This window comes from Periophthalmus magnuspinnatus, chromosome 22, assembly GCF_009829125.3.
Source record: "Periophthalmus magnuspinnatus isolate fPerMag1 chromosome 22, fPerMag1.2.pri, whole genome shotgun sequence".
Lineage (NCBI taxonomy): Eukaryota > Metazoa > Chordata > Actinopteri > Gobiiformes > Gobiidae > Periophthalmus > Periophthalmus magnuspinnatus.
Genome location: NC_047147.1, coordinates 11,363,032 through 11,386,470, shown reverse-complemented (window position 1 = coordinate 11,386,470; position 23,439 = coordinate 11,363,032). Strand labels below are relative to the sequence as shown.

At 39.2% G+C, this 23,439-nt stretch overlaps 4 protein-coding genes across 4 annotated transcripts; 1 reads left to right on the top strand and 3 right to left on the bottom strand.

Moving 5' to 3' along the window:
* Positions 1-296: 296 nt before the first annotated feature.
* On the bottom strand, positions 297-6,693 carry LOC117391066 (calmodulin-alpha-like). The gene is made up of 6 exons (XM_033988880.2): positions 6,597-6,693; positions 2,574-2,604; positions 2,302-2,445; positions 1,775-1,881; positions 1,493-1,628; positions 297-1,411 (listed from the first exon to the last, which is right to left on the bottom strand). The coding sequence occupies exons 1-6, from the start codon at positions 6,597-6,599 to the stop codon at positions 1,383-1,385; spliced, it is 450 nt and encodes a 149-aa protein (XP_033844771.1). The 5' UTR covers positions 6,600-6,693; the 3' UTR covers positions 297-1,382.
* Positions 6,694-7,900: 1,207 nt separating this feature from the next.
* Positions 7,901-13,302, bottom strand: nrde2 (NRDE-2, necessary for RNA interference, domain containing). The gene is made up of 19 exons (XM_033988264.2): positions 13,209-13,302; positions 12,920-13,025; positions 12,641-12,832; positions 12,429-12,569; positions 12,079-12,350; positions 11,787-12,010; positions 11,479-11,703; positions 11,208-11,397; positions 10,988-11,121; positions 10,795-10,915; positions 10,532-10,704; positions 10,269-10,431; positions 9,976-10,196; positions 9,405-9,882; positions 8,989-9,323; positions 8,771-8,910; positions 8,565-8,706; positions 8,316-8,387; positions 7,901-8,225 (listed from the first exon to the last, which is right to left on the bottom strand). The coding sequence occupies exons 1-19, from the start codon at positions 13,285-13,287 to the stop codon at positions 8,100-8,102; spliced, it is 3,534 nt and encodes a 1,177-aa protein (XP_033844155.2). The 5' UTR covers positions 13,288-13,302; the 3' UTR covers positions 7,901-8,099.
* Positions 13,303-13,828: 526 nt separating this feature from the next.
* Positions 13,829-16,612, top strand: LOC117390183 (tubulin beta-4B chain). The gene is made up of 7 exons (XM_033987848.2): positions 13,829-13,974; positions 14,187-14,295; positions 14,590-14,700; positions 14,788-15,032; positions 15,106-15,428; positions 15,671-16,015; positions 16,124-16,612. The coding sequence occupies exons 1-7, from the start codon at positions 13,918-13,920 to the stop codon at positions 16,269-16,271; spliced, it is 1,338 nt and encodes a 445-aa protein (XP_033843739.1). The 5' UTR covers positions 13,829-13,917; the 3' UTR covers positions 16,272-16,612.
* Positions 16,613-17,717: 1,105 nt separating this feature from the next.
* On the bottom strand, positions 17,718-18,868 carry LOC129457356 (zinc finger MYM-type protein 3-like). The gene is made up of 4 exons (XM_055231278.1): positions 18,785-18,868; positions 18,597-18,699; positions 17,827-18,199; positions 17,718-17,724 (listed from the first exon to the last, which is right to left on the bottom strand). Exons 2-4 carry the CDS (start codon positions 18,688-18,690, stop codon positions 17,718-17,720), a joined length of 474 nt encoding a protein of 157 aa, XP_055087253.1. The 5' UTR covers positions 18,691-18,699; positions 18,785-18,868.
* Positions 18,869-23,439: the final 4,571 nt, after the last annotated feature.

Genomic DNA, 23,439 nt, shown 5'->3' with positions numbered 1-23,439 from the left:
TTTCAATGCACTTTCAATGAAAGCTAAAATAGCTAAAGTCTGTCTGCTGTACTCCCCTCCCCCACCCCAGGGCTGACACGTTGCCTAGCAACAGCACATCCACAAACTGGTCTGTGTGGCCTGTGACACCACTCCACAGAGACAATTACACAAAGTGTCAAAAAACTTCCTTGATAGAAGATGCAAAGCAAGTAGTGAATCTTCCCTACATAGTGACCTGTACAATATTATTTCACACATTTATATTGCAGTTCAATACAACTTGTTTGTTTGGAACAAAATAATGCAGCACCAGCTTTGAGTTCATGGTCTTTTATTGGAAAAACAAAATGTAAAGACTAGCATGTACACTTGGAATGCAGATCAACTGAACTGAGCAGAACAGTTGGACTGGGTCGGGTCTCGCCGCACCCATACACACACGCTCGCTCACACACAAGCACAAGATAGAAATGCTGCAAAGCACCGTCCCCATGAAACATCCCCCATAGGACGATGAGACAAATGCAATGTTTGGGGCAATACACTGTGCCTGCGCACGCACAATACTATGATTACATGTAAACAGAGGCCATTCATTCATAATTATACTGTAGGACACTGATATTGCCCTGAAGATTGCCGTTGTACATCAACACCTCAAACCCATCCCACCCCTCAGACAGAATACATGTCCACAGGGTCATAATCAATGCCCCGCCAGGGCGTCATCCTCCAAAAAAAATAAAAATAAAAAGGTAAACACGAAAGATAAAGCATTTCTCTGGACATGCTAGAAGCACAAAATCTAAACAGATTTTATTCCATTTTAATATTTTCTTAAAAATACCTGTCATCACTGACTTTATGTAGCCAAGAAACCTGCAAGTCATGCGGGTTTTCTCCCTCCAATAAAAGGTCCCAGACTAACCTGACGCTCACAGCCTTTTGCCACTGGGCTCTCAACAGTAACCCACCTAAAGCTGCATGCATGGAAACATAAATAATACAGTAAGTTATAGAAAGGAATAGTAACATAAATAGTGATGACATCAGGCAGATGGAACCAGGAAGCAGAATAGCAGAGGCTGAACAGGCCCACTGCAGAGGCTGCTAAAGGGTTGGATCTGATTGGTCAGCTCAGCACTGAGTCAGGGAACACAAGTCAGTACATGCAGATTCATTTTGGTTTTGTCCTTTTACCATTTTTGAGCGTGTTGTAAATGAACAGATTTCACATTCAGTTTAAGTTGTCTATAAAATATGGATAAATATGGACCTTTAGCAACATGAGGTATGAAAATTGTGACTTCAGTTTAAGTTGTCTATAAAGTATGAATAAATGTGGACCTTTTGCAATAAGAGGTATGTGAATTGTTAACTGATTGTCCATGATAGTCCATTTATTTGTTGGTCATCATCTGAACAAACTCTGTGGAGACAAATGGAAAAGCCTGTTAGTATACCAGATGGTGGAACAGATTAAACTACAACAGTGTAAGGTGGATCGTACCTTCATAATTGACCTGGCCATCTCCATCGATGTCCGCTTCCCTGATCATTTCATCCACTTCTTCATCCGTTAGCTTCTCTCCCAAATTTGTCATTACATGACGGAGTTCAGCTGCACTGATGTAACCATTCCCATCCTGAACAGCCAAAGGTTCAGAGTCAAAACAGGTGTGTGTGTGTGTATATATATATATATATATATATATATATATATATATACAACCCCCCCCCCACCCACCCCCCACACACACACACAAAACACAAAAACAATGAAGCCTTGTACCTTATCAAAAACTCTGAATGCCTCTCTGATCTCTTCCTCGCTGTCTGTATCCTTCATTTTTCTTGCCATCATTGTCAAAAATTCAGGAAAGTCAATGGTCCCATTGCCTGGACAGAATAATTGTGTTTAGTAGTTTTCTCAGAATTAAAAAAAATAAAACAAAAAAGTTGTGACATAAACCTACTGTAAGTAAATGTAAATAAGTGTCTCAGTTTAACATTGACCCACAGGGGCCATATTTACACTATCATTTTCCCTTGGCATACCATTGGCATGCCACTGTCTGTGGCTGTGGCATAAAGCTGTCCAACCAAAGCCTACTGGCCTTCATAGTCTCACGACATTTGCTACACAATCTCCTCCTCTGGAAGCATAGTCATGGAGACTTGAACACTCAAAGATCATACCATGTTGACTTTAAGTCCCATATTGATGGTAAATAAATGTCTCCTACTTAAGACATCCAGTTCTCCAGCCTTTTACTTCCACCATTTCTTGGACAAGGTAAAAACTGCTACAGCACCTACCATCAGCATCCACCTCATTGATCATGTCTTGAAGTTCAGCTTCAGTCGGGTTTTGGCCAAGTGACCTCATAACAGTCCCCAGCTCTTTAGTGGTGATGGTCCCATCTCCATCTTTGTCAAACAAGGAGAACGCCTCCTTGAACTCTAAACACAAGGCAAAAAGAATATTTCAATTGTCTTGCCTAAAAAAAAAAAAAAAAAAAAAAAGTATATATATATATATAATTTTTTTTTTTAAATATACAGATACATTTTTGAGCAGGTTGTCTTACCAGCGATCTGCTCTTCTGTTAGTTGGTCAGCCTAAAAAAAACAAAAAAAACCAAACAAAAACAGATATTTTAAGTCACATATTTTGAAGGAATGGTTGACAGTGAGTAGATAGTCGTACAAGGGCTGCATAATTTTGGAAAAAAATAACTGCAATTTTTCTGACAAGTAATGCAATTTTGATGTTTAATTTCAAATAAGGATTCAGTTCAAAATATAAATTTTAAAAACACATCCAAGTGTATTAACATTTCAGAGAAGATTGAATCACATGCAATTTAAAACATGTTTGTATAGGTCTACAAGGTTAGCCATAAAGGAAGACGGAATATGTTATTTGCAAAGGAAATAACCCAAATAGTGCAGTCTTTGCAATTGAAAAATAAAGCAACTTTTACTTGTGTTTCTGACACACAACCTTAAAGTTTTCAAAGTGGATATCAGTGAGGTCTGCTACAAGCTTCACAGCTTTAGGCTCACTCTTCAGTTCTGAGCGGCCAGCAGCCGCTCGACCTCTTGTGTCCAGTCTTAAGCCGGGGCGCTTTGGGTCTGCCGCCCTCGCCCCTGCCCCGCCTCCCTTCATGGTGAGTCCATCTAGTGCTCCTCTGACCATTACCAGTCCCTCGGCCAAACACTCTGTGCGCTTGTTGTTCTGCACACCGCTCCTCTTCACTTCGGCCAAGTCAGACTTTGTCCTTTGCAGACAGGTCCTCAGGTCCTGCATTTCTCGGACCAGGCTGTCCATGCGGCTGGAAGTGGAGTCCATGACCATCTGAAGAAAAGCCCTGTAGTTCCTTTCCTGCTGCTGGATCAGTTCCTTGTAGAAATGCTGCTGCTCATCCAGAAGATCGTACACCGTGGATAGACTCACCAGGTCGTCCTCCACAGGGTACATGGCAACCTTCTTGGGCAACATGTCCAGGGGGCAGTAGCAATGAGGACAGTGACAAGATTTTGGAAAAGGATTTGAAAAATTACGTCCAGACATCGATCAGTGGACCCAGTCTAAACTAAACTGGGGCACTTTCAGAGTTTTAATACATTTCCATATTACAGAAAATAAAATGGTCCTCAATATTGCATGAGAGTCAATTGCAGGTCTACTTTTCTGTTTCCAGCTTCACTTTGTCTATGCTGCCAATAAAAAGGACAAGCTTCCTCCCCGGAAAAGCACTTCTCCAGATACTGCTGACCATCCAACCTCCATCCATCAGCCATGTCCCAGAACAAGTGCCTAGTGACGGTTATCCATGTGCAACCCAGGCATGACTGGCCACTGAGCTTTGGTCCATTCCCCCATTGGAGCAGGACAGAACAGAGTGTACCACTGTAATCTATGGGACTCCAGCAGACACACAGTGAGAGACAGTGAAGAGGTCAGCCCAGTGATGGATATGACAAAGCATCAGCTCTGTGAGGTGGCCTCAAAACAGATCCTATTGCAGCTCCTGGAGAGGATCACATAGCTGGACCTTTGAGACTCCACCATGACCAACCCAGGATCAGATTTTAACTCTTAAAAACATGGGGCCAGGACTCCCCTATAAATTAGATTATGACAAAATACATGGTCATGTGAGCAACAACTCACAAAAGTGGACAGCAAGAAGTAATAGACAGTTAATGGCTTTTTTAGTTTTGTGTTAGTCTTTTTGTTTGATTAGCATTCCAAAGCTTTGAAAGACGGCAGGTGGGTTATGACAGGCATTACTTGTGCATGTGTCTGCAGGCTCAAGCTTTGGTTAACAAGCTGCTAACCCTATAATATCCAGGTCAGATTTCCCTCAGCAGTGTCAGAGATACTCCATGTTTCACATAGCTGATGGGATAAAAAGAAGTGAGGTGCTAAAAACTTGCATTTACCCCTAGCCTCCCACATGACACTGTACTCTGCAGTTCCATCCTTCCTTCCTTATCATATAATAAAAGTTGTGTCATAAACTAGAACCAATTGAAAATGGCTTAACAAAACAAAGGGTAATTGAATAGTGGATAAAGCTGCAAATGGCGCTTCAATGTTGCTGTACCACCAAGTCTTCAGAAAAAGCATATTTTTCTGATTATAGGCATTACAAGGGGGCATTAAATTTAACTTACTCCAACAACTGTTCCAGTAACATGGCAAACCAGCATAAATTAGCATAGGCTAGAGTTGCCATAGTAACATGCACCCAGGTATGGTCCATCTCTGGACCAGGCAAACCAAGATCATTTCAGTTTAATTTCATGTACCAAAAGACTAAAATTAATCCTACCAAATATCCTCCCTACATTAGAAAATCTTGCTCAATATGATCAAGATTTCTTTTTATTGGGGAATTTAAAATTACATTCTAAAATTAAAATATATTTAAAGATCATTAAATGGAAAAAACACATTTTGGGCTCTGGATGTTGTTTTGAGTTAAAGTTGAGGTTGTGACCTAGTCTTTCATGAAATCAGTCTAACAGGCCATTTACTTTAAGGCTTAACGTGCATACAGGTTAAACTACTAATTTCGCTAAAACATAGTTAAGCACATAATACAATTTAAGAATTTGCCATTTGGTAAAACTTGGAAATGAGTTTATACAATTGACAATAGGAAAAATAAGAGGTAATAGAGATCAACAGTAACTGCCCACTTTTGAGGTTCATGAAGTAAATTTCCATAAACGTTCCCCACATACTTTTTCCTAGAGCAAGTTTTCAAATGTTTCTTTTGTTTTCTTTCTGTAGTAACTAATGAGCAACAACCTTAATAATCATAAGAGCCACAGATAGAGTCTCCAACACATCGTAGTGCGGGAGTGTGGTGGGAAAGCACTCTGTTAATACAATGGGGAACTTCCCCAACACAATATCTCTGCTAACTGCCCTGCATGACACACTGGCATGAGCCAATATGGTTTAGAATTTGTGCTTCTTCCTGCCGTTTTAGAGCCTAGTCAGCCAAGACTGGTACACTTTATCTTAGAGTAGTCTGTTCCAGGTTTCATCTGCTGGAGTTCTGATGGACATGACTGACAGATTGTGCAGCATCAATGAGCAAAGCACTAAGCATTGTTAATCTGAGGTGAGAGAAGTTTACATTTTGCTCCAAATTATAGAAGTCTAATGACCTAGTAGTTTCCAAATTGATTGCAGGTTCTGCTTCAGTCTGGATTTACACTAGTAAATTTAAACTTTTCTTCACAAACTGGTCTTACATATGATAAATATTTAACAGGCACTGTCGCACCAAACCGATCAATAAAACAAAAAGCATATACACAGAAGACTGTGCCAAGTTCAGCTCAGGATTTCTTTCTGACCCTTGACAAGTTAAGCCACGTTAATGGAAGATCCCTGGATTCTTCTCAACCTTGAAGCCACACCTTCTAGTATATATACAATGAGCAAGAAAGAAGGCATATGAAGTAGATAATACAAATATATCAACAAGTCTAGCTTGTTTCATGATCAATATAGTGCTCCACTCTACTCCATCTACGTTTGATTTGGCGTTTAAAAGGGCATATTTTTCAAACCAGAACTTTCAGCAAAACAAGTGAATGCACTTAACACCTAAAATCACAATGACAATAGCAGCATCACCTCAGATATCTGAGTAAAGAGACAACTTATGAATTGTCTAGTCGGAGAGTAAAAGTCCTCTTATACTTTAAAAAGTACATACATGAGAATGACTGGTCCCATACATAGCGTAATGTAAAATTAAATCCAGCATTGACGCCAACACGCAGTTAAACAATATTGCACCAACATAGACACAATTTATTACGTTCAGTGGAAATGCTGAATTGTTTATGAAGCTTTTACAGCATCCACCAACTCTGGCCAAACACCAGTTAAATATCACAGTGATGAGGGCTAATTTAACGCAGGTCCGTAACATCTTCAATGGGGCTCATTGCGCCGCTACTTTACTCCGCCGGCGTCAATTAATTCAAGAGCGATCCCTTGAACCATAACAGCACGCAAAAAAACAAAACCGTATCATTCATGAGTAGCCCATAGTAGTAGCTTTTAAATGCATACTCACCATGTCTGATTGAGAGTGGAGGGTTGGTCTGCTAACGCTACAGAGACAGGAGATATGGACGGCTGCCTATGAACGAGGCTCAGCGCTGGAGGCGGGTAAGAAACAGGACGAACCACCGCCTCACTATATCCCTCCGCACTATGAATACAATTTACAGTTAAGTGTTCACTTTATTTCTGTGCATTTACTTTGATACACACTTATGATGAATAATAAGTAATGCAAAAACATGCGCAATTATTGTAGGCACAATATTAACTCAAATATAAATACAATTCTCAAGATGCAACATTGTGGTTAAGGCTTCAAAATTAACTTCCCACCCTGTCAGAGTTGTGCAATATAGACTACCGTTAAATGAGCTACTTTATCCAATGTGAGTGTAAATGTGACCTTGGTTAGACGTAGCAAAATCGTCCCTGCTGGCGGGTGAGGTGTATGTAAGTGATGAACTATTTTTTTCATACCACGTTTTTTATAGGCGCGGATGGATACTGTCAAAAATGTCACATTTTTACAGCATTGGGGGAGCGGCGACTTGGTTTTGAAACGCACTTTGAGATTGGCCAAGGCAAAACTGCACTCTTCTGCAGACTGATCTGAGTCATATAATTGGTCAGGTCAGATCTGCAATGCGTCAAACCACAGCGCGACGCTGAGAGGAAAAGGAGGGAAAGGAACTACTTTTACTACAACAAATGTAGAAAAGCTAAAAAAAAAAAAATTAAAAAAAAGAAAGAAAGAAAGAAAGAAAAATAACCAAATTAAAATTTGCTTTGATTGTCCGGAAAGCACAGCTTCAATATAAAAGATTTTTTTTTTTTTATAGTTTATGACAGAGGCCATGGTTCCGCCCCTTCGCTCAACAGCCCCGCCCACTTCGATGCTTTTTCTGTTTCCGGAAGTAAAATTCCCATTCATTTAACCAACTTTTCCACAGTTGTTAAAGGTGTACCGTGTATCTTTCCTGGTGGTGGTTCCACCACCACGGGCATTTTATTGCTTTAAAGGTTTTGTTTTGCATTTATTCATGGTGTTAATGATCAAAATTATCCTGAAAAACATGCATTCTTATGTGACTCACTTCTCCACAGATCTGAGTAAAAACTTGGCTGGGTAGTACTGCTGCTTATGTTCATGGAGCTATACAAATTTAATTCAATACAGTGGAACATTCTAGTCACAGTAGTAGATGAGCAGGTAGTAGACACTACCAAAAAAGTTAGATTATGCATCATTGTAGTTGGATTACAACTATGGGCATGGGCAAAACTTTTGACAATTAAAATGTGGTCACTTATAATTTATAAAAGTTTGGACTATTTTATTTTCTTAAAAGTTCTTTATGTTGCAAAAAATAAAACTTGACAGCGTTACAACATTTTAATTCATACAATCATAAAGAGTAAGAACACTTTTTTCTTCTTAAAAAAAAAAAAATCCAACACTTTAAACAATATCCTATTCATTTTAAGTTAAAAGAAAAGAGGATAATATTATCATTTAGTCCTCGAGAAGTATATCAAGCTCTTCTAGTGGCAGTCTGAGTCGAAGTTCTTTTTCTGTCATCAAGTCCACAAATTCTTGCAAATGCTCCGGAAATAGCTGAACAGCATCCATATAAAGGCCCTGGTCCCAATACAACACATGGTTAGCATTTATGCCTACAGTAAATCATGTTGTTTGTGTAAATACAATAATGCACTGCCACAATATTACCTTTGTCCAGGGAATATTTTGCAGAGCTTTATAGAAAATCCCTTTGGCTTGATCCACCTTCCCATCTGATATCTAAATAATGATAAATGGTTTAATATCTGTGCTTCTTTTACTTGTATATTAGAATGTGTAAGGGTAGCAAATAATTAATCTAAATTGGCAATACTTTAGCTATGTATACCAATTAATACTGCATCGATATTATACATCTTAATACTGACATAAAAAGTGTATTTTTTAACTTCTCACCAAGAAATACATATACATTCTCCAAAGTAGAGGACAATGAGCTCCCATCTTTGTTTTAGTTGCATTTTCAAATAATCTACGAATCCTATGACCCAGGCCGTTCTCTGGCAAGGAAGGCAAGGCAGTGCCATGGCAACACGATCTAGACGAATTTGAAAAATAGATTTAAGTAACAGTAATATACCTAATCATGATTTTATGTATACCTCTGAGCAGCATCCACCGTCTGCTTCCTTTGTTGCTCGGCAACAATGGCAAAGATGCTTGGCACCACATTAGTGGTATTCCTCATTACAGAATGAAAAAAGCGTCGAGCTCGGCCAGCGCTATGATAACGGTTCTCCACCTAAACATGGTAAAGAAAGCACAAAGTAGAACCGCTCCACAGCAAAAACAAAAATCCAATACCTCCTTAAATAAATACCTGAATGTAGATGCTCCAAAGGGCAACACAGCAAGGCCAAGTAGACAAGGCACCTGTCAGCATCTGTCGTAGTTGAGCTAGAGGAAACACACTCACTTTGTTGTGATACGCAAGCAATGCTGCTTGCTGAATGGCTAAACCCTCACACTCAGAAGATAAATAAGAAATAAAATCCTTGCAACCAGCTTCACTATTTTTAAGGCCTCCTGTTAGTCTTTGCTTCAGCTCCTCCATTCGGTTTCTTGCTAGTGCATACACATCAGAAGCCGGTTTGATCCCTACTGTGAGATATTGGAAGAGAGCGTAGCAGCCAACCTGCCCCCTGCATGATTGTCCTGGAAAGGCATAAATGTTTTATTAATCCATAGAACCTATTGAATTTTCTTACAAAAGTGATAAACGTCTGTACGGCTAACCTTTGTTGTCTTGCTTAAGGGAGACCTGATCCAGAGTAGATAAAGTGCAGTTCAGAGCTTGGTCATATGACTTCCGAGCTTTTAATATGGAAACGGGAGAGAGCTGTTCGGAAGAGGACACTGAGGTTCCTTCAGCAAGTCGTGTTAGAATACACACAGCTGGCGAGGCAGTTACGTCTTTCTGTCTTCCACCAATATCTAATGTATTTTCGATCTCTAACTGTGCCCACAATAATGTCAGATTACACAGACTTGGAGACGTAAGACCACTGGACCCTTCAAGAGCTGCTGCTGTGACGAAAACCTTCCGAGCTTCATCAAGGTTTCCTAAAAGCCACTCCAGGTGAGCATACTCACGCCACATCTCTAAAGAGGAACGGTTCTCTGGTTCTTTCAGTAAGCGCTTTGCAATCCGTTTGCTTTTCTTGCCCTGTGAGTGGATACCTTTTTTCTTGCTACTGCATGCGCTCTGAAGAACCTGTTTTGTGCAAAGTTTAAAAATAGGTTTAGTACTTGGAAAAGAAAAATCACTGTTAAGAATGAAAAACTAAACAGACAAAAGAGGTTATACCTTCAGTTTCTCATTCTGAATTTGGCTAAGTGACAGGATGGCTCGATGGTGGGTAGGAAGTAAAGGCTGAATCATGGCAATAACATTATTTAAAAACTTTCCACCCTGCTTTCCCAGCCCTATGCCCTTTGGTGTTCCCTGGAGAGTAGTCATCTGGCCAACGGAGTTCATCCCAGTGTGAAGAAGCTCAGGAAATGTCAGAGGTCGGGCAAAATTATCATCTAAGAAAATGAAATTTAATTTTGTCAATAATGCTCAATTTTTCCACTTTGACTGTCAAGTATATTTTTTACTTTGAGTCAGTAGTGAAAGGTTTTCTAGCAGCATTCCAGATTGGCTTGATGTGGTAATATTAACTGGCAGTCCCAGAAATGACAAAAAGTGGAGAAGAAGACGAAGCTGTAATTCTGGCGATGACAAACAAATCATGGACTGGCCAATGTCATCAAACAGAACCTTGAAATGAAAGAATAAGGGAAGACAATTAAAAAAGTATCATTGAATACATCTATTCTATTGTAGCACTAGAAGTAAATGCTGTGTCACGAGCCAGTACCTGTCTGTCAGGGTCTTCACAGTCATCCTCTGATTGGCCCTTGGATTTGTCAGGTCTCCAAGGTAGCCAATGCGCTGCTTCACGAGATGACTCCACATCTAACCAGACCTTCCATCTGGGCTGGTTCCGATCTTTCACTTCCTCCTCTTCTTCCTCTTCATCCTCCTCTTCGTCTATAAAACGCAACACAGACCACAGACCATTTCGAGATCAATATAATGGTAAATCTCTGTAGGTTGCCAATGCTGTGTTTGATGTTATACCTGCACTTGGCTGTAGCCAACCACCTCGCTCCTGTTGAAGCATCCATGTTTTCCACCCTTTTGATCCAGGCTCACCAACCCTTGCCTCACCACTGTCCCAAAAGGTCTCAAAAAATTCCACCTAAAAGTAAATATGTTTATGTTTTGTCTATGACCAATCAAAACTGAAGAAAATCTACAAAATGCCACACACCTGCTGCTTGGTGGATAGTTTTTGTAGACTCTCAGGTTTTAAAAAAGTAAATTCTATCATGGCCTGAAACAGAGATGTTGCCTTTTCTGAGTGACCAGCCTGGCGCAGGAAATTGCACTGCTGAATGAAGATATCTAATAGGAAAAGTAAAAAATAGAAATCAGTTTTTAGATTATTATTATTATTATTATTATAGAATTAATTATGAAGTAAAGGTTACCCAGCATATCTTCCTCCACTCCAGGCAGAGCTGGATGAGAGACCATGCTTCCATCTCGAACAGCACAGAGAGTGCTTAGACATTTTCCATAAGCGGAGTTGACTTTTGACACAGAAAAGTTACTAAAATAGCTTTGCATGAACAGTAAATACTCTTTCCACAAAGGTGCACTGTTTGGGTGGAGAAAGACCTGAGAGAAAGAAAAAAGGTGGCTTAACAAATTTTGTTTGGATTTTGGATTGTACAAAGTTAACATAATTAATTGTCTCACCAACTTCTTCCATTCTTTAGCCAAAACTGAGGACTCCCAGAGTTCTTGGCAGATCTTTAGTCTCTCAAGTTGTAAAGAAATACAACTGGGGTTTGAGGCAACAGCACGATCCGCAATACTCAGCTTTTTCTCAAGCACCGCACGATAGGACAATTTAGGGCACTCAGTGTGATCACTACTCTGAGTCTCCTGTTCACCACCGAATACTGTTGTGGCAAGTTCATCCTAGTCACCAAATTAGTACATCATGTAAAAACATCATAAAAATAAAGTACTAGAAATTTGGTTATTTTTCATAGCAGAATTACCTGGTAATGTATAAACTCTATCCACAACTCTGTATCCTCTGGTTGCTCTCTAAGTCGTTTGTTAAAGTCTTCAGTTTTCTTTGTGAAAAAAGAAGAACTCTCTGCTGCTTGTGTATCTTGTTTTTGGTCAGCTTCATCTGGTTTTCCTTTACCCTGCACCCAGAGAGCTGTCGATGGGTCATACACACCAAGAGGATTTAATGATGTACTCTGTGATCTGTCACCTGGATATAAACACATTCTGTTAATTAACTGAACAATGAAACATTACTTAATACAAAATGTTGCTTACTCCTCAGATTGTGTGTAGTGTTTCCTTTATCATCACACAAAGCAAGGAAAGGTGCTCCCATACTGATGCAATTTCCAGGCATAGGTAGTATTAAGACTGGAGCTTCAGATATAAGTAATTGCCGATTTGCTGTAGAATAATATCTTTCATCTCCACATCCGTGCTTCTTCTTGTCTTTGGCTTTTTGTTTCTTATTTGATTCAAAGTCATCCCATACAACTACTTGTCTGTGAGGGTTTATGCCCAATATGGAGCCCCCTTTTCTTCTGTACCTGTATCCAATACAACAACATTATTGTTTTGAATAATCTCATATTGCAGTATCTAAATTAGTCTGAATAAGTGTTTACCTGGCTACATCCCCTCTGTAAAGTGACTTATAAGTCCAGTTGGCTGGGTCTGGCTTCTGATCAACACAAAATGCCTCTTTCTGAGCAGATGTGAGGTCATCAAGCCATAAGAATTTACTTGCAAATGTATCACTTTCAGGTCTGTGAAAATCAATGTTTACAAATAAGCAGTATGCAATCACTACAGTGTTAAATTTTCTGTCTATACAAACCTGTCAGTATCTTGCTCCTTTTTTAGGTCACTTGGGAAGATAGTTTCAGAGTCAGTTCCACTGCTGTCAGAATGACCACGCTGCTTTTTGTGTTTCTTCCTTTTCTTTTTTTTCTTTTCGCTTTTCTTTCGCTTCTTTTTGTGAGGTACTTTGCTCTCATCCCCGTCCAGTTCCTCAACAGAGCTTGCATCCCTAATATATTAATGACAGTTAAGGTTACATTAAGATGCAAATTAATATATAAAAACAAGACATATGTATATATCCAAAGAGAGTGACCTCGACTCCGTGGCATCTTGCGTCCCCACAGTCTTCTCCAAAAACCGACAGTGAAGAGAGAGTGCATCTTGTGTCTGAAAACTTTTATTTTTCAACCAATCGAACTCTGTAAAAATGAAGAGTAGGCGTAAAAATATAATTTATTTTAATCATCAGGCAATTCCAAAATGGACACTGTGTAGCAATTTACAAATTATATCTTTTTATGGGATAGTTCGCTTACAGAACACACATATTAACACACAAATCCTTTAAGGTTGTATACATTGGAAATGGATAATATTATTACCTTTGGGTGAATCTTCAGCTTTTATAGACACCTCTTCAGCAAAAGCTGGAAAGAGCGCCATGATGGAGCTGTCGAACATAAACAGTCGCAGGATTATGACGTCACCATATAGTTTTCCAAAGATATGTTTATTACTTTATTTCCATAATTGATTCAAATTCTCGTGTGTCTCACGAACAGGGATATATAGGAGAGTGGTTTTGCAGAAAATGGCTCTGCTGGATATGTTTTACACTATAATATGAATGTATGCTTATCATTTGCTGTATTTTTATTATTTTGTGGACAATGCTAAATTGCACATTACAATACCTGCAACTGTTTTAATGTTTTCTTCAGGATCAAATATGTTCATCCTACACTAGGGTCAGGTTCCTTGTCGTTTAAAAAAAAAAAAAAAATACACTGCACACAAAACGTTTGTGCCCAGAGAACCTTTTCAACTTTTTTTTTCTTTTGTTTTTGCTTTTTTCTGTCACCAATGAAACCAAGTAGGCGTTTACAACTCATGTTTGTCAAATCACAGGTGAGAGGCATAGGTTTCTACCAATAGAATTTCAGGGCTGTTTTGAGTGACGTTTCCCTGCCCCAATAAAATCAATTCGCTATTTGCTTTCGGAACAGCCCTTACATTCGCAGGTTAGTACGTTACTCGATCTGTAAAGTGCGACTGTCATCTTTAAGCTGTTTAAGTTTTTAACTCGTCATTATGAGAGAAATTGTACATTTGCAGGCGGGCCAGTGCGGTAACCAGATTGGAGCCAAGGTCAGAGTATAACCTTTGTTTAAAATTTAACATCCTAGCTGAACTGTGCAACATTATCTGTCATTTTGGTTTGGGCGGGCTGCTAAGCTAAATTAGCTTAGAGAAGAAGCCGCCAAGATAAGAACAGCGCGGGTGTCTTTACACACAAGCGCTGAGTCTGCAAAACCAAAATAATTCTCAGTTGACACTTTTAATAATTTGGTCGTTTACAGTTTTGGGAGGTGATAAGTGATGAACATGGCATCGACCCGTCTGGGACATACCACGGTGACAGCGACCTGCAACTGGAGCGAATCAACGTTTACTACAACGAAGCAACAGGTGAGAGTCAAGCATTTTATCCCACGTAATACTGACGATTAACAGTCATTCATGTGTGGATTGTTGAAGAGGATTACTCCGGATACTGCACAGTGGTTTGTTCCTAGATACTGTCGCTATGTTTATATAATAACATTGTTACTATGATACAAGGAATCAACAAATCCACAGCCAACCTTTTGTGATTCTCATGAATGACATTTTAGGAAAATGACGCCATACTTTCCTCCTTTCACTCAGCAAACAGAATTATAAACATTAATGTTACATGTTTTTTTTTTTTTTTCATCCCAGGTGGAAAGTATGTCCCCCGTGCAGTTCTTGTTGATTTGGAGCCAGGAACAATGGACTCTGTACGATCTGGTCCATTTGGTCAGATTTTCAGACCAGACAACTTTGTTTTTGGTAAGGATATGAATACCTATTGATCTAATTCACAATTTGAAGTAAATGTCCAGTTTCTTATTGGTTCATTGTCATATATATATATAGGCCAGAGTGGAGCAGGTAACAACTGGGCTAAAGGCCACTACACAGAAGGAGCTGAGCTAGTAGACTCTGTGCTGGATGTGGTGAGGAAAGAGGCAGAGAGCTGTGACTGCCTACAGGGATTTCAGCTCACACACTCTCTGGGAGGAGGCACAGGCTCTGGAATGGGTACTCTACTAATCAGCAAAATCCGAGAGGAGTATCCAGACCGTATCATGAACACTTTCAGCGTAGTGCCCTCACCTAAGGTACTCACAACTTAATTAAATGGAACAAGATTGTGCTATCGATGTCTAACTTTCTCCTCTTTCCAAACGACAGGTGTCTGACACTGTGGTGGAGCCTTACAATGCCACACTTTCCGTCCACCAGCTGGTTGAGAACACTGATGAAACCTACTGCATTGATAATGAGGCCCTGTATGACATCTGCTTTCGCACCCTGAAGCTCACTACACCAACATATGGTGACCTGAACCATCTAGTCTCGGCCACCATGAGCGGTGTGACCACCTGCCTCCGCTTCCCTGGTCAGCTCAATGCAGATCTGAGGAAACTGGCTGTGAACATGGTGCCATTTCCTCGATTGCATTTCTTCATGCCAGGTTTTGCCCCCTTGACCAGCCGAGGCAGTCAGCAGTACAGGTGAAACTTTTTAGTTGGAAAATGGTGATGCTGACATAATCTTATTTTTGCAATCCATCTGGTTGAGTGAGGCTAAATTATAAACTGTAAACTATAAACTGCTTTTAAAAAAAATTCAAATTGCACATTATACACAAACTATTACTGCCCACCTCTATACATACATTTACGCATCTCGGTGTTTAATTAAGATTGGTTGGTTGTTTTTTTTTTTGGTTTTGTTTTTTTTTTTTCCCCTGCAGGGCCTTGACTGTCCCTGAGCTCACACAGCAGATGTTTGATGCCAAGAATATGATGGCGGCCTGCGACCCCCGCCATGGCCGGTACCTCACGGTGGCTGCTATTTTCCGAGGCCGCATGTCCATGAAGGAGGTGGATGAGCAGATGCTGAACGTGCAGAATAAGAACAGCAGCTACTTTGTGGAGTGGATCCCCAACAACGTCAAAACTGCTGTGTGCGACATACCCCCTCGTGGCCTCAAAATGTCCGCCACCTTCATAGGAAACAGCACAGCCATCCAGGAGCTGTTCAAACGCATCTCCGAGCAGTTTACTGCTATGTTCCGGCGCAAAGCTTTCCTTCACTGGTAAGTAAATAGAGGGGATTTTGTTATTGCTGGTTGTAGTAATCCCAGACCTGTGCTGACATGCTACTCTAAAATCAAGGGTGAATAATAAGTTGGTTGATGTGGCAGGTATACTGGAGAGGGCATGGACGAAATGGAGTTCACAGAGGCGGAGAGCAACATGAACGACCTGGTGTCTGAGTACCAGCAGTACCAGGATGCCACTGCGGAGGAGGAAGGCGAGTTTGAAGAGGAGGAGGAAGATGGTATGGCTTAAATGCCTACTTGAACGTTCCTTAACTATGCAAAAGTTAATGCTGTGGAAGCTATGGTAATAGTACGGAGATGCCCAGCCTTGATGAGCTGCTATGCTTTTTTTCCAGCTTGAATTTGAAATATATTCTTCTTCTGTACTAAGTCTTTCTGCATCATTGTTTTAAACTCTTGTAGTGTTCTGTGTCTAACTTCAAAATGCTGGATTTTATATTTCCAAAGATGTTACTTAAACTGTTAAATTATATAACACAGTCATGGTATATGCATCAAAGGTCAATTTCTTTGTACTATTTTTACATTGGATACTTGCTGCTCACTTGTTTGAATAAACTCATTAATCTGAGCTTCTTGGTTATGATTTTGCATTCATTTATCTAATAAGTAACAGTCACATGTAAAATTAAACTCAACACACCATTCATATAAAAGGCTTTATATAAAATTCACAGAAGGTACTTTGAATATCACATAGTCCATGCTGCAGTTATCCTCACCAAAATTGCTGTATTTTATGTGTAAAGTTTAACCATATGCTGCAAAGACAAGAAGACAACCAGTTCATTGGAACCAGTGTATGTATCTGTATTTTTGTGAGGACGTTAAGATTGCCTTCCTAAATGTAAACATGAACAAGTAAAATGGTGACTGATATAGCTGAAGTAATTCAAGTTTTGTACATGACAAACATTGTGTGACTTCAAAAGCATCCAAAACATGTTGAGGTACAAGCAAAACACCTTTCCTGTGACACATATGACACATGATTTTCTTTTAAGCTACATTTACATCTATAATTATATATACCGGTAATACTGTTCCATATCTACATAATATATTTATATCTCTTGATATGACAAATCAATGGGCATCAAATATTTTTACCAACAATTATGGTATGAGTGGCACGTAGTAAAAACTTTATGAAGATACAGTTCATAAATAGTACTCTTCAAAAAAGGCACTTAACACTTTGCTCCAAAATACATAATAAAAATGTTTTTGTTTTTTTTCTTTTAAAAAGACGATTATCTATTTTTTATGTAGTTGCTGGTGAACCTCTCGGACAGCCAGTATTGGTGTGAGCATGCGCTTCAGTGTTTCTGTCTAATGGCTGACATGTGTACCAAACAATGCTGCACAGAGAGAGAGAATTAAACTCAGTGAAGTGATAAAAATAAATAAATAAATATTGTGCAAAAATTGTTTGTCTGACCTGTCTGTGCGGATAGTCGGCTCAGACCGCATGTAAAACAGACCGCAACTTTGATGTAATATCTCCGAGCTTTTTCACAGGAGCAGAAACGTACAAAATAATTAAAATCTCAATTAGTTGACTGTCATTTTTAATGTTCATATTTCACAGATTTTCCAGCCAGCAGGTTTTGCAGCAGTTTTCTTCTGCAAGTGATTCTGACATGTATATCCTTTTTTGACAGCTATACTATATTTAAAGACTGAGGTTTAAACACGAAAATTTAACTATTACATTTACTTCAGTGAGAATCAGCTCCTCCAAACCCGAGGCCATGGTTCTCGACCGGAAAAAGGTGGTTTGCTCTCTCCGGGTGGGGGGTGAGTCTGTGGAGGAGTTCAAGTATCTCGGGGTCTTGTTCTCGAGTGAGGGAAGGATGGAGCGTGAGATTGACAGGCGGTCAATCTTAGTATCATAGTACACACCAGTTGTATTCAGGATGGGCCCTCTTCTTCTGGTATATTGGAGGTAGGAGACTCTGCCCACTCTGCTGCAAGGTTTGGAGCATAGGCTGACATCAGTGAATGAAAGGCTTGCATGGTCGTCCACAGTAACAAGACCAAAGTGTTTGGTGAAGAAAAACAACAGTGTGTTCAGCAGCACTAATGGAGAATAAGCCCCGAGCTGCTTACACTCCCATAGAAAGGACTCTTCAACACGCAAGGGAATCATTGCACCTGTAGAAAGTAAATTCAAATTTACCTATTTTTAAGTACCAAAAGGAAGAGCAGGCAATATGGCAAAAATATGTATATTGAAACCAGCAGTTTACATATACTATATAAAAAGATGATTGCTTTTCTTTCTCATGGTCATGTACAGTTGGAAGTTTTATGGTGCGTTACCAAACATTTCATGAGCATGATAGAGGCTAACCAATCCATGGGTTTCAGAATTATGAAAAATTTGGACCATTGCCAAAGAAGGTCAAAATATTGCATATAACTAAAACTACAAACCATGCATAGATGACAGATCCTAGTATGATTAAACAAAGAAATAATGCTAGGGTCTGATCCCGATGAAATTTTGCTGTCACATTGCCCACCTCTAACTAAACATGAGCCCTCTTACCGCTGGGCTTCCAATGCTTGAGCATGTCTGTAATCTCAGAGACAAACTGATTAAACAACTGGTCATTAAAGATGTTTTCTATCCGGCCTTTCATAAATAAATACTGTCAAAATACAAATGAAAAACACATTAGTGGAAAAAAGTGGGAAGTAGTTGTCATGAACTGCATGTAGTCTTGGGATGTTTACCTGTTGTATACTCAGACACAGGCAGAAGATGCTGTCTGGCCTGTATAGATCCCCATTGGGCCTCCGTACTTCTCTGATGAAGCAACACAGCAACACACCAAGCTCAGGTATGGAAGCCCGTTTCCGCCATGAAAAAAAAAAAAAAAGCCCCACAGAAAGTCGAAATTACGAGTTTTAAACTCGTAATTACGACTTTTAAACTCGTAATTATTAGTTTTAAACTCGTAATTAGGAGTTTAAAACTCGTAATTAGGACTTTTAAACTACTAATTATGAGTTTAAAACTCGTAATTTACGACTTTTAAAACTACTAATTATGAGTTTAAAACTCGTAATTACGAGTTTCTGCGTATATAAATAGGAATCCCATTCTAAGTATTTACAAAATGACTTCCGAGTTGGCAGAGAAGTACTTTAGAGACGGCTTTACAACTAACGAAATACTACGTTTACTTGAACATTCACATGGAATAACAGTGAGCAAACGCACCCTTGAACGCATTTTAAGCAAGAGGGGTCTATGGCGCAGAAAAAATAAAACGAATGTGGCTGAAGTGGCAGCTTTTATTGAGCAACAACTGGAGACATCTGGTCAGTACCATGGTTATCGATGGATGCACCAAAAATGCTGGGTAAACAATATTGTGACAGACAGAGAAACTGTCCGTATTTTACTCCGTTTATTGAACAGTGAAGGTGTTGATCTGCGGTCAAGAAACAGACTACGAAGACGGATATACCACAGCCGGGGCTCAAATTTTGTCTGGCATATAGATGGCTATGACAAACTCAAGCCATTTGGAATAGCGATCAGTGGGTGTATAGATGGTTTCTCTAGGAAGATCATTTGGCTTGAAGCCTATAAAACAAACAATGACTTCAGAGAAGACCTGTTGCTCACACTTGTGGTTGTTACTTGGAGTTGCCAGTTACTTATGAGAGTTACCCAGATTTTCGGCATGAAATGAACAAAATACTGGAGAGCAATATTTGGGTGATGGATATTGTGTGATTTTCATCCTAAATCAACAAAAAGGTTCATGTGCGTAGTTATTGGCACAATGTTACATATACAACTATTTTAAATATTCTTGTTAGAACTGTTATTGCAACATTTTACATATTGCACTTAAATTGAAACTATTATTTGCCATAGTAGTATCTGAAAATGTGAAGATACTGTTCATCTATCTGTTGAGGCAGAAGTTGGTGTTTGCTAAAGTATTAAACAACTGGTTTGTTTATATAGAGCAGAAATGGTTCTGTTTATGTGAACAATTATTTTCTGGAAGATGGAATGTTTGATAGCATAAATAAAACATAGTTTGTGTTTGAAGTATTATTTCTGGTTCATTTTTATTGATTAAATTGTCTTTGCCTTCCACGTGCACGAGGGGGGGCTTGTGACCAAACTAGCGCTCCGCTGAGACCACGGAAGACAAGCGCTCACAAGTGGTCGGTACAGCGCTCATGGCACAAAACATGGGTCAGAATTACGCTCACGGCCCACTGACTTGTTCAACACGCCAGAAACTTTACTGGAGCTTAATTCAGAGCTATTTGTTTATAAAAACACAACAGTCCTCTTGTCTCCTCTGCTCTGTACAATCATATTCTGGCAATGTGCCCACTGGCTACAAGCTCAGCATGACCTCCGCGAGTCATTCTGGACACGAGCGGCACCTGTCCAGGCCTCTGGGCAAGTAGCGCACTGGAACGAGCGCTCATCATCCAACTCCAATACCTTGCATCACGTTTTGCATACCAATCAAAGCTGCTTTTTGTACTTTATATATACTATTAGTCCATGTTGGACAAATTTTGACATGGAGACTAGAGTTGAACGAAGGCCTGTCTTTCAGTGATTGTAGAGTTAATACGCACTCAGTTGAAGATGTCTTGTGTAACAGGAACATGACATAATGTGACCACTAGATGGTGGACTTGTTACGCGCCTTATCAGACCTGGACAGGTGCCGCTCGTCCAGAATGACTCACGGAGGTCGTGCTGAGTTTGTAGCCAGTGCACACATTGCAAGTGAGTGTACAGGGCAGAAGAGACAAGAGGACTGTTGTGTTTATCACCTACGTACTTTTATAAATGAATAAATTTAGCTCCAGTAAAGTTTCTGGCGTCTTGAACAAGTCAGTGGACCTTGAGCACTATTCTGGCCACTGTTTATTTATTATTAATCTGTTTTTGATGATCAATTATATGTTTGTTCATTGCTGTTGCAACTCATCATTGATGAGCTCTCGTAAACGAATGTATAGCTCAATAGTTTGATACACATCAATTGAAAAAGACAAATTATGCTCAGACATCAAGTCCACACAGATATTAAACACATCTTCGTCACAAGGAAAATCTCTGAAGCTGCACTCCTCAAGGCAGAGTGAGACCTTGTCCATAGTTATGGGATGTAAATAATTTTGACCACCATATAGTTGTGGAACAGCATACAATATGGAAGGCCTTCCATAAGGTGATCTTGCATTGTTTACTGCACGGATGCGATGGTTGTTCCAAGTCAAAACGACCTCATTAAGTTCTTCCTAGAATACAAACAGAAGTAATCATTGCATGTTTAGTACATTGGTCATTACCCTAACTCAGTGGGGTCCAACCCTTTTGCAATTCATTTAATTAATTAATTTAATTCAATTTAAAATCAGGTCTACATCAGGACTAAAGTAGACCAATTTTAAAATATTTATGTCAGAAGGTGTAAAAAGTGAAAAGAGCCTACCTGTATTGTTTTCATGAAACAGAACTGGATCAAGGATTTATCCAGAAAGTTGTCCAAAAAATGTCCATCTTCTTTAAGTTTGTCAAACAGCTCCATCCAGTACTGAACACACTCACTTCGCAGGGTGAGCCACCATTGTTCAATTCGCTGATTTCCCGTGCTAGGACCAAAGGTTACTGGACCTGGGGTTGTTTCTGCGTGATTTCCAGAGTAATGCAAAAAGTGCTGAAGCTCTGCAATATGTCCATTTTCTGTTCCCAAATCAAGCCTCACTCTTGCAGGACAGCCATTTGCAGTGATTACAGCATCCATGAAGTACCCAGCAATAATTTTTGGGTCATTGTTTGTTTTATAGGCTTCAAGCCAAATGATCTTCCTAGAGAAACCATCTATACACCCACTGATCGCTATTCCAAATGGCTTGAGTTTGTCATAGCCATCTATATGCCAGACAAAATTTGAGCCCCGGCTGTGGTATATCCGTCTTCGTAGTCTGTTTCTTGACCGCAGATCAACACCTTCACTGTTCAATAAACGGAGTAAAATACGGACAGTTTCTCTGTCTGTCACAATATTGTTTACCCAGCATTTTTGGTGCATCCATCGATAACCATGGTACTGACCAGATGTCTCCAGTTGTTGCTCAATAAAAGCTGCCACTTCAGCCACATTCGTTTTATTTTTTCTGCGCCATAGACCCCTCTTGCTTAAAATGCGTTCAAGGGTGCGTTTGCTCACTGTTATTCCATGTGAATGTTCAAGTAAACGTAGTATTTCGTTAGTTGTAAAGCCGTCTCTAAAGTACTTCTCTGCCAACTCGGAAGTCATTTTGTAAATACTTAGAATGGGATTCCTATTTATATACGCAGAAACTCGTAATTACGAGTTTTAAACTCATAATTAGTAGTTTTAAAAGTCGTAATTACGAGTTTTAAACTCATAATTAGTAGTTTTAAAAGTCGTAATTACGAGTTTTAAACTCATAATTAGTAGTTTTAAAAGTCCTAATTACGAGTTTTAAACTCATAATTAGTAGTTTTAAAAGTCCTAATTACGAGTTTTAAACTCCTAATTACGAGTTTAAAAGTCGTAATTACGAGTTTAAAACTCGTAATTTCGACTTTCTGTGGGGCTTTTTTTTTTTTTTTCATGGCGGAAACGGGCTTCTATGGAAGCCTATGGAAGCCGTTTCCGCCATGAAAAAAAAAATAAAAGCCCCACAGAAAGTCGAAATTACGAGTTTTAAACTCGTAATTAGGAGTTTAAAACTCGTAATTATGAGTTTAAAACTCGTAATTACGAGTTTAAAACTCGTAATTAGGACTTTTAAAACTACTAATTATGAGTTTAAAACTCGTAATTATGAGTTTTAAAACTACTAATTATGAGTTTAAAACTCGTAATTAGAACTTTTAAAGTCTTAATTGAGCTTGTAGCACACTGCAACTGAGTGTACAGAGCAGAGGAGACAGGAGGAGGACTGTTATGTTTATCACCTACATACTTTTAAAAAATGAATAAATTAAGCTCCAGTAAAGTTTCTGGCGTCTTGAACAAATCAGTGGGCCCTGAGTGCTGTTCTGACCACTCATGAGCTGTGCTCTGTGTCTGTGAGCGCTCGTTTTCCTGGTCTGAGCAGAGTGCCAGCTGGTCACAACCCCGCTGGTTTATTGAGGAAATTATTAAAATACCAAATTCATTTAATCAAAATTGATAAGGTTCACTTTTTGTAAATGTTACATTCCCAAAATTACGAGTTATAAACTCATAATTCATACTTTTAAAAGTCCTAATTACGAGTTTTAAACTCATAATTAGTAGTTTTAAAAGTCCTAATTACGAGTTTTAAACTCATAATTAGTAGTTTTAAAAGTCCTAATTACGAGTTTTAAACTCGTAATTACG

Bases quoted from the DNA above. Each gene is read 5' to 3' on its own strand.
- LOC117391066 (XM_033988880.2), bottom strand. The intron at 2,446-2,573 runs GTAAGACAACCT...CCTTGTGTTTAG, and splicing joins AACAGAAGAGCAGATCGCTG to AGTTCAAGGAGGCGTTCTCC. The intron at 1,882-2,301 runs GTAGGTGCTGTA...TATTCTGTCCAG, and splicing joins CAATGAGGTGGATGCTGATG to GCAATGGGACCATTGACTTT.
- LOC117390183 (XM_033987848.2), top strand. From the start codon at position 13,918: ATGAGAGAAATTGTACATTTGCAGGCGGGCCAGTGCGGTAACCAGATT. The intron at 14,701-14,787 runs GTAAGGATATGA...ATATATATATAG, and splicing joins ACCAGACAACTTTGTTTTTG to GCCAGAGTGGAGCAGGTAAC. The intron at 16,016-16,123 runs GTAAGTAAATAG...TTGATGTGGCAG, and splicing joins CGCAAAGCTTTCCTTCACTG to GTATACTGGAGAGGGCATGG.
- LOC129457356 (XM_055231278.1), bottom strand. From the start codon at position 18,690: ATGAAAGGCCGGATAGAAAACATCTTTAATGACCAGTTGTTTAATCAG. The intron at 18,200-18,596 runs GTAAGAGGGCTC...TACTTTCTACAG, and splicing joins CAAGCATTGGAAGCCCAGCG to GTGCAATGATTCCCTTGCGT.
- nrde2 (XM_033988264.2), bottom strand. From the start codon at position 13,287: ATGTTCGACAGCTCCATCATGGCGCTCTTTCCAGCTTTTGCTGAAGAG. The intron at 11,398-11,478 runs GTGAGACAATTA...TCTTTCTCTCAG, and splicing joins CTAAAGAATGGAAGAAGTTG to GTCTTTCTCCACCCAAACAG. The intron at 8,707-8,770 runs GTATACATAAAA...AAATTCGTCTAG, and splicing joins ACGGTGGATGCTGCTCAGAG to ATCGTGTTGCCATGGCACTG.